We start from the raw sequence: 10,339 nt of genomic DNA, 5'->3' as shown, positions 1-10,339 counted from the left end.
GAAGCCGTGGGAAGGTGGTGTGAAGGGAGACAGCAGCTTCTGAGTACTAACTCTGGTGTGTGTGGAGTGCAGTGGGTAGGTGGGGGATAGAAGAAGGACGTCCAAGAAGGAAAAGGTTGTCTGTGGTCTTAGATGTTGTAAAAATGAACTACATGAGGACAGTGAACTTACCTTTGAATTTGGCCATGAGATGGATACTGATTTTATGCTGCTTCCAGTGGTCTTGTGGATGGAGGAGAAATTCAGTGATGAGTAAAGAGAAAAATAACACACACGTTTCAATTGCTTGGAAGTAAAGGAAATGAGATAACAGGCTAATATGTAGTGGAATTCATAAATGAAGGTTACTCAGTTTAGAAGATATCTGACCCTATGAGGGGGCAGAAAAAGTAACTGGGGACAAGGAAGACAGAAGGTGCTATAGAGAGTGTGGAGGCTCCTATGATGAAAGCTCTGTTACTGCATCTGATTCACTGGAACCAGTTGTGGCGGGGGGAGGGGGAGGTTGTAATTTGTTCCTAATAAAGAGGCCAGGAGATCATTTACCCATGAAATTATCTTCTTTCCCAGAGGAAAATAGCAGTTTCTTCCAGTCAGGTTGAAGCTGTGGCGTTGCTTCTAGATGGACTCACGTTGTTAGCAGGTGTGCAAATGAATTTGGCTAATTCTCTGATCACTGGATCAAATATCTGTAGACTTAGAATAGGCTTACTCGGACTCCTAGTTAAGCAATTTCTCTTTCTCCTGCTTGTAAAGAAGACATTGTCTTAAGTAGTATCAACTGTGAGGCAGCATGTTGATGTCTGATATATAATTTTTATTATAAATATAGAGCCAATTTTACAAATAATTCAGGAGTGGCCTTAGCCAGGCAAAATTAAATAACAGAATAGCATGGATGAGGGAAATTATATACAGTCTGTCAGGGTTAGAAAACCCTGAAAGAGGTACCTGAGTACATAGAACTCCCAACTAACCCTCTTTGAGGGTCCTCTTAGACACAGCATGAGATCAAGCAATCAATATCAAATGAAACCTTCCTCTCAACAGCCCCAAGGAGAGTCCATCTGTGTAAAGGCTGGGTGGGAAGTACATTTGCCTCTCCTTCTCCTGCCCTTCCTTTTTATTCTGACACATTGGGACTCATAGACCCCATGGGAGACAACAAATTCCAGAGACTCTTCAAGAAACCTAGGGCCCAGCTATAATCCCCCACTCCGTGTCCTAATGAGCATCAGCACCAGTGCAGCTTTCTAGGTTGTAAACAATGTCAACAGCGTGAGTGATAGTGTTCCCTTCAGGGCGCCCACTTCTCAAGAATCAAACTTAGCAGAGGCCAAGGTTTCCTGAGAAAGTGAGTGGGGCAGACAGACAAACATGCACAGGCAGAAACATGCAATAGAATGGTGGTTGATGATTGGCCTGAGATGCCTGGAAACTGAGTTAGATCCTCTTCTAGCCATGAGTAAGAGAACTCCTTTTTTTTTTTCTATTTGGAGCCCCTGACATGAAGGCCTTGAGGAACTCCTAGCCAAGGGGACTTGAGAGGTTTTGGTGGCTTCTTTTACCTAAGGCTCTTAGATTGGCTTATACAGCTAAGCTAAGTATGTAAAAATAACCCCTTTCACATAAATAAGGAGACACAAAAATTAAAATGGTGGTATGTCTCAGAGAAACGGAAACAAAACCCCCAATACCTCAAATTGTGCATTTTTTAATAATTACTTAAATAATCTCAGAAGGGTAGCTCTCTGTAACTCCCTTCTTCTTCCCATTTCCTTAACTAAAGCCATGAAGTTATTTAAAAATACATGATTTGTAAAAAATTTTCCATTGGGAATCACCTATAGTTTTCCTAGCTGCTTCTAGTGGATTTTCTGAAGACAGGCTTGCCAAAGGGCTTAGGTGGTATTCCAGCCAAGCAGCAAGGTGTTTTACTCTCTGGTTCTACAGGTAGACACCCTGACAGTGGACAAAAGTGTAGAATTTTCCAGTTAAAAACTGGTTATGTATATATTTTTTCCTGTGTGTGGTGGGTTTACCCTGGGATTTGGAGAAATAGGAGAAGCTTTTACTTTTTCCCTTTCTTCTTTTCTGGCACAGTGGATAAGGATATAAATCTCAAGGTTATGGCAAATTCAAGTTAGACTCCAACAGGAGGGGACTGAGATAGGAAGGAATGAGTGTGCTCTGGAAGGGAAGTTTAGAGCGAGTCTAGGTCAGAAAAGGAAAAGGGCAGGAGTTTCTGGCAGCTCTATCTCAAGGTCTGCTTTGCCAAATCTCAATAACAAAGACGGTTGGGCTTCCTACAGACTCCGGATGTACCTTTCCGTCTGTTGACACTAAAGGGAGGGGCTGTGACCAGGCAGTGGGGAGGTGCCTCCTGAGGGAGTGAAGAGGGGAAAAGAAGCTTCTCCTTTTTCCTGAGAGTAAAGGGATCTCCTCGTGACAGAGATGAGAAGCTTGGAATAATTCAGCAGTGCAGTGAGCAGGGCAAGTTGCGTTACTTCTTTTTCACTTCTGCATAAAGCGTTTCTGTGGTTGTTGAGGATGGGGAAGGTGAAGTTGGTGTTTTGGATCCCTGGGCATTGAAGTTCAGGGAAGAATATGCAACTTCATCGACCTGAAAGGCATGAGCAGCGGTCAGTTAAATCAGTGTCATAGGTCAGGTCATCACATTGTCCGGTGTGATTCAACATCACCTACTATCACCACTTTGAAACTTATGGCTTTGGAGATGGGCTTTTATTATCCGTTATCTCTGCTTGCTGACATCCTTTGATCATTGCAAGAGACGGATTATGGTATTCATACAATGGAATACGATGATACAGCAATGAGAAAAAACAACTACAAATGCATACGACAATATGGATAAATCTCACAAAACTATTTTGAATGAAAGAAACCAGACACACATAAGGATATACTGTATTTTCAACATAAGAGAACAAACAGGCAAAACTAACCTAGTGCTTTATAATTCAGGATAGTGGTTACTCTTTGGAAGGAAGTGACTGGAGGGTTTTTGGGAGGGAGGGATGACATGTTTTGTTTCTTGATTTCCATGCTGCTTATGTTCAACTCATGAAAATTTATACATTGTTGTCATATACTTATGATCTAAGTACTTCTCAATATATATGTGTGCTCTACTGAAAGGTTAAGATGAGTGAAATTTGGTGAAATGATTACAAAGTAAAGGAATTAAGACCTCAGACCAGTTGGAATGGACATTATCCTTTGACAGTAAAAGCAGGGTCAGATTGAAAGGAGAGAAGGGAGAATGACCCAGTGCTTTCCTCATGTTGGGCATTGGGCTGGTGCTTTGCATTTGTTATTTCATTTAATTCTTTAAAAATCTCTTTGAAGTGGGTAGCATGCCCATGTTACATTTGACAAAGCTGAGGATCAAAGGGGTTAAGTTACTTGCCCAAGGTCACAGAGCTACTAAGAGTCACAGCCAGGATTCAAACACAGGATGGAGATGACTCCAGGGCCCACGTTCTTACATGAGGTAGACCCAAGGGAGTAATTAACCAATATGTCTTTGTTGCTGCATTGACGAACTCTGACCCAAACTTGCTCTCGCATTTGTGTCTTCAAGAGTAATCCATTCTACACAGAGATATTTCCATGTGAAAATGAGCCAGTGAAACTGGCTGTGCTTACCTTGTTAGGTGAGTTGTCAGAATGACCCTGACCTGAGGAAGTAAAAGAAGAGTTAATCCACGAAAATGCAGAGCTGCCTTACAGCCTTAGAGGGTGGTGTTCCTAAGCTGTTGAGATTTCTAATGAAGCAGGTGGCAGGTGGTGGGAGGGTGGGGTACGGAGGTGGCCCATGATTACTTAAGGAATTCACTTTCCTCAGCTTCTGTAGACCAGACCCAGGGTGTTAGTACCAGAGGGGGAGCAGGAGTAAAGCCACGGAGGCCTCAGTCCACTTCTGAAGATTTTTTCCAGTTCACAAGGCCTTGATTTTTGCCCAGATGTTCCTCAGCAACAAGCCCCAGTGGCAAAGAGGGGCAATGAGGCCCACAGCACCCAGAGCACCACAAGGGAACGTCTCACCAAAGGACAGTGCCCACATCCGTTAGAGGCAGGAGGGAAGGAGTAAGGATGGGAATGGCTCCTGGAAACATGTCCAGCTTACTTAGGCCTGCCTGGCCTACGCGAGTGTGTCTCTTCCGGGGCTGTGTCTCAGGGGATCTTTTGTGGCTAGAAGGGTGTGATGTCTTATGCCAGCGTAAGGTTGGGAAATGGAGATGCCCTCTACAAATTCAGAAGGTAGGGAGTATTTGGGAATCCAGGGTTCCCTGCTAGGGCAGGGCGTGTGGTGGAACACACCAGCTCTCACTGGGTGATAGCTGTACTTACTGTGGTTGGAGGCTGAGGGTTTGTGCTCTGTGAGATCGTGCTGGTCGCTTGCCCTAAATAAATATCAGACACTGTGACTGCTGTTCCCAAGCAGAGGATCTTTGCTCCTTGACTTAGGAAGGACACTGTCAGGAGATAATTGTTGGGGCTCCTCAAGGGTTCAGTTATACCAGGGTTGGTACTGCCTTTGCTCTTAGGGCCTCCTCTTCAATGTACCCTCCATCACTTCTAGTGTGCGCTCCTTTCCTGCTTGCCTGAGGTTCACATTTATTTAGGTCCAATCTTTTTCAACTGCTTCTGAGCCTATTTCTACCCTGACACCTTCTGTAGGTAGATGCTGTATCCCCCTCGCTCCCCGCACCCACCCTCCCCACCCCCACACACACACTTCATTTATTGCTCAAGAGGCCTTTGGTTTCTGCTTTTTCTTAGGTTCTCTTCCTGTCCTATTCCTCTTCCTGTCCTATTCCTCTCCCTTCCTCTTCCTGTGATTGACAGAGCACACAACTCACTTTCTCCTGCTCCTCCTTTCATTTATTTTCTCATTTGTTTTCTTTCTTGGACCTTGGCTTCCCTGCCAGGGGAACGGAGGACTATCACTGGCTCTGCCCACCCTAAACCAGATGGGGATGGGAATAACCATGTCCAAGAGAAAGTGAGGTACAGGAAGTTTGAAGTCCAGGGAAGGAGCCGCCGCAGGAATTAGTGCCGAGAAGCAGGGGTTTCGGAAGGAGGAGGAGCAGATGCAGGCCCAGAGACAGAGGGGAGTCTCCTTCCCTCTCCCAAGCATGGCGGTTAGCCCTGGAGAAAGCGGGACAAGAGAAAGGCCATCATACCCTCCAGTCTTTCTGATATACAGAAAGTACACCAAGGCTGCTATCAGAGCTATCCCGGCCAGGACTCCAATCACGATGCCAGCAATAGCCCCATCTGAGAGGCCAGGACCTGGCTGGACAGGAGTTGGCTGTATTGAATCTTTATCTGTCAAGGATAGAAAAGAGAAGAATGAATGACAGTGACATTATTTTACAATGGGGGTGCCCTGGGAAACAACTCTCAACGTGAAGTAGTCTCTACCTGTTCCTCTAAGAAATACATTTTCTGTGGGGAGGTTGCTATGAGGTGATTAGCTGACTATATCCTTGTAATATTTTTCTCTCACTGTATTTCTAGGTTGATGGTCAGACTTGCCTCAATTCCATCCTGGCCTTTCTGCACTCAGATATTTTTGAAGCTTTGGAAATGTGAAAAAGGCTGATTGCTACTTTTGTATTACTTCCCACCATTTTTTGGTTGCATCTTTTTGTGTATGAGGTGTGGCAGCCATGAATATGTGCCTCTCAGGTCTCTTGTGGTGGGAGCTTAATTGGCGGAAGGTGGTGCATTCTGAATTCACCACCCCCTTTGCACAGAGACCACGTTTCCCAAGGCTCTCAGCAGGGATCTGAAATAAACCCAATTCTGTGAGAAATGGGATTCCTCTGATGGGTGAAGTTACCTCAAGGACTCCCCGCCCCCCATCACCCTTGCGGATACTCTCTTAAAACGACACCTAAACTTCCTCTTTCTCCTTCACAGAAATCAGGTCTGCATTGTGGTCTAAGGAATCTCCCAGGCTTCTCCCACTCCCATCCCACTTTCCTTCACGGGCATTTTTTCCAATAAATATCTTATATTTAATCCCATCTAATCCCATCTTGGCTGCATCTCAGGGGATGAAAACGAACAAACTAGGCTTGAAACTTTGCATTCAACTCCTATTTTGCCTTTCCCATATTTAGTCAGTAACCATGTCCCAATGATTTTTGTGTGTAATGCCCACCCCCCTTATAATACATTTTGCATTTGTTTCTTCTTTTTTTATTTTTACTGCCCCCACCTACCAACTCAAGGTTGATGACTAATATTAATGTTAATATTAATATTACTGTTATGGAATACTTACTATGTGTCAGTCTCTGTGCTAAACACTCTCAGATAGACATTATTTCCACTTTACTGATGAAAACAACTGAGGCTCGGAGTGATGAAAACTTTACCCAAAGTCCTACGGCTAGTAAGAGGTGGATCTGGGATTGGACTCTAGGACTACCTGACTTTATAGAGGCTAATGATAATAGTAGTACAATAATAATAGCAGCTAACACTTATGGAACATTTCCTCTGTGTGTGGCATTTTGCTAAGTGTTTAATTACTATGTAGAAAACACTAAAGATACCCCTGATACACACACACATACACACACACATACACACACACACGTACACACACACACACACACACACACACACACACACACCTGTTGGAAATAATAAACAAATTCAGCAAAGTTGCAGATACTAAATCAACATGCAAAAATATGTCATGTTTCTATACACTAACAATGAAAAATCCCAAAAGGAAATTAAGAAAACAATTCCATTTATAACATATAGCATCAAAAAATATAAATAGTTAGTAATTAACCAAGGAGGTGAAAGACTTATACACTGAAAAATTATAAAACATTGCTGAAAGAAATCAAAGACATAAATAAGTGGAAAAACATGATGTGTTTATGGATTGGAAGACATGATATTAAGATGACAGTACTACCCAATGACCTTTTTTTTTTTTTCCAGGAATAGAAAAATTTTTCCTAAAATTCCTATGGAATTTCAAGGGCCCCCAAATATCGACAGGGGTGCCAAGACCATTCTATGGGAAAAGACAATCTTTCCAACCAATGGTGTTGGGAAAACTGAATATCCATGCAAACAAATGAAGTTGAACTCTTACTTGACACTATATACAAAAAATTAACTCAAAATGCATCAAGGACCTAATGTAAGAGCTAAAACTATAAAAACTCTTAGACAAAAACATAGGGTGAATACTTCATGACTTTGGATTAGGTAATGATTTCTTGGATATGAAACCAAAACCACAAGCAACAACAACAACAACAAATAGATAAATTGGACTTCACTAAAATTGCAGACTTTTATGTATCAAAGGACATTATCAACAAAATGAAAAGACAACCCACAGAGTGAGAACATATTTACAAATCATATAACTGATAAGAAATTAATATCCAGACTATATAGAGAACTACAATTCAACAACAAAAAGTCAAATAAAAAAATGGGCAAAGGGGCAGACCGAGTGGCTCAGTTGGTTAAGAGTTGGCTTAAGAGCTCGAGCTCTGATCAACAGGGCTATTGGTTCGATTGCCACATGGGCCAGTGATGCTATGCCCAAGCTGAGCTGTCACTGAGCAGCCAACAGGTGGCAGGATGGCTCAGGTGGTGTAACAAGATTGCCTGTTCAATGGTGGGTTATGCCCACCCGCAACTAAGACTGAACTCAGCACCTTGAGCTGAGCTGCCACCTGGATACCTCAGTGGATAGAGTGTGCGCTCTTAACAGCAAGGCTGCTGGTTTGACTCCCGCATGGGATGGTGGCTACGCCCACCCGCAACTAAAATTGAACACAGCACCTTGAGCTTAGAGACCACAAGCTGCCGACGGGAAGCTACATGGCAAATGGTGCCCTCCACAACAAAGATTGAAGAACAACAACTTGGCTGGTCCCCTTCCCCAATTCCCCAACACTGTTCCCTTCCCTCAATTCCCCAATAAAAATCTTAAAAAAAAACACACCAAAAAACGGGCAAAGGATTTGAACAGATAGTTCTCCAAAGAAGATATGCAAATGGCCAATAAGCACATGAAAACATGCTCAACATCACTAATCATCAGGAAAATGCAAATCAAAACCACAATGAAATGTCACCTCACACACATTGGGTGGCTATTATATATTTTAAAAAACCCCAGAAAACAACAATTGTTGGCAAGTTTGTGGAGAAATTAGAACTTCTGTGCATTGCTGGTGGGAATGTAAAATGGTGCAGCCACTGTGGAAAATGGTATGAAAGTTCATCAAAAAATTGAACAAAGAATTACCATTTGATCCAGCAATTCCACTTCTGGGTATACACCCAAAAGAACTGAAAGCAGGGATTTGAACAGATATTTGTACACCCATGTTCACAGCAGTCTAATTCCCATCAGCCAAAAGGTAGAAACAGCCCAGAAGTTCATGGCTGGATCAGTGATAAACAAAGTAAGATGTATACATACAAAGGAATATTATTTAGCCTCAACAAAAGAATGAAATTATGATATAGGCTACAACATGGATAAACCTTGAAGACAATATGCTAAATGAAATAAGCCAGACACAAAAGGACAAATGTTGTATGATTCCACGTTTACGAGGTACCTAGAATAGTCAAATTCATAAAGACAGAAAGTAGAATGGTGGTTACCAGGGGTTGAGGTAGGAAGTGGGGAGTTATTGTTTAATGGGTACAGAATTTTAGTATGGTAAGATGAAAAAGTTCTAGAAATGGATAGTAGTGATTGCTGTACAACCATTAATATGAATGTACTAATGCCACTGAATTGTATATTTAATTGAATAAAATGGTAAATCTTATGTATATTTTACCACATAATATATAATAATCGAAGAAAAAAAAAGAATCTTGTGCAAGGTCACACAGTGAATGTCAGATTCAGGATAAGAAACTAAGAATATTAGTTTCAGAGACTAAGCTTTTAACCACTTTCCATTCTGTTTACTGCAATGGCCTCCTGATTGATATTCTGTCCGCCCGTGACTTCTATCAGTTTGCACACCACTGGTAGAAAAATCCTCCCAGGAAGGTGTACGATGGGACAAGGGGGGGTCACTTATATTACACATTCTAGCCTGAGGGGTCACTTTCCTGGAGCTTTTGTGAGCTTCAAAACGACCAGACCCCCTTCCCTGTCTAGTATGGTAGCTTTGCATAGAGAAGGGAAGGCATTTCCTTTTTCTTAAATAATTTATTAGAGAATGACCAGCCATGACCTTAGGATCTGGAGAAATTCCGATCTAAAGGATTTCTCAATCTGAATAGGACTTTCCCTTCCTGGCTTGTGGAGTAACTATCAGAGAAAATCTCTAGAGAAAAGTAGTCACAGTTTTAACAATAGGCTGGTACTCTTAACCTTTTCTGTAAACTATAAATTTTTGGCACTGCTCCTTCTGTCCCATGAAGGGACTTCATGGATGAACCTATCTATTTTTCAAGTATCCACCATCATTCACTGTTCTCCTGGGTATATCATATATGCTGGTGTCACACAGCATTACACAGCTGATGACTTCAGAGCCAGGACACAGCTCAGAGGAGCCTGTCCCACATCTCATTCCTCTCCTATTTCCATGCAGCCTGGCCTGATGGAGGCTCAGGTGTCGATTGGTGGCACAATTAGGCCAGATTGAAGACAGGCTGCCCATGCAACTTTATGGCCTTCTGCTCCACCACAGATGGCATGAGAGCAGAGTGAGTCACCAGGTGAGCCTGGAGTAGAGCAAAGAGCAACAGTCTGTCCTGCATACCTGTCCTTAGAGGTGGTTTTATGCTTTTGTTTGCGGGGAAAGAGGTGAGCTTGATTCAAAGCCCTGTGTGTTCATTGTAGCACATGGAGTAGGTAACAGAAAATAAAAAGGTGACAGAAGGAATGTGTTAGGGCCGGCCGAGTGGTGTATTGGTTAAGAGCTGGCTTGGGACGCAGAGGGCCCCGGTTCAGATCCCACATATGAGAGCCAGTGACACTGCCCTCTACAGCTAAGATGCTGAACAACAGCTCAACCTGGAGCTGGGCTGCCATGAGTCGCCGGCGACCGCGTAGGCTGCAGCCCCTGCTGCAGTGGATTGCCATGAGCTACCGTGTGTAGCCAGCAGCCAGCATGAGCGGCCAGCAGCCGCCTGTGAGCAGCCATCCAGAAGCGGGCGACTGATCTGCCTCGCCCGGGAAGATCGCAATGATGGTGCCAATTTGGGCCAGTGAAGCAACGTCCTCCACAACTAGACTGAAGAACAAAAGGACAGCAACTTGTCTGTTCCCCTTCCTCCAATTCCC

The 10,339-nt window shown here is 43.2% G+C and overlaps 1 protein-coding gene across 1 annotated transcript in view; it reads right to left on the bottom strand.

Moving 5' to 3' along the window:
• Positions 1-796: 796 nt before the first annotated feature.
• The window catches only part of LOC109374454 (carcinoembryonic antigen-related cell adhesion molecule 1-like), a 40,878-nt gene continuing 31,335 nt past the window's right edge, over positions 797-10,339 (bottom strand). Inside the window, 4 exon segments of the mRNA XM_019629035.1 lie at positions 797-2,623; positions 3,673-3,704; positions 4,378-4,430; positions 5,214-5,352. Of these exon segments, the coding sequence (XP_019484580.1) occupies positions 2,504-2,623; positions 3,673-3,704; positions 4,378-4,430; positions 5,214-5,352 (344 nt within the window). The 3' untranslated portion in view covers positions 797-2,503.

Source organism: Hipposideros armiger, unplaced genomic scaffold (genome assembly GCF_001890085.2).
Source record: "Hipposideros armiger isolate ML-2016 unplaced genomic scaffold, ASM189008v1 scaffold_824, whole genome shotgun sequence".
Classification (NCBI taxonomy): domain Eukaryota; kingdom Metazoa; phylum Chordata; class Mammalia; order Chiroptera; family Hipposideridae; genus Hipposideros; species Hipposideros armiger.
This window is presented reverse-complemented; position numbering and strand designations above follow the sequence as displayed.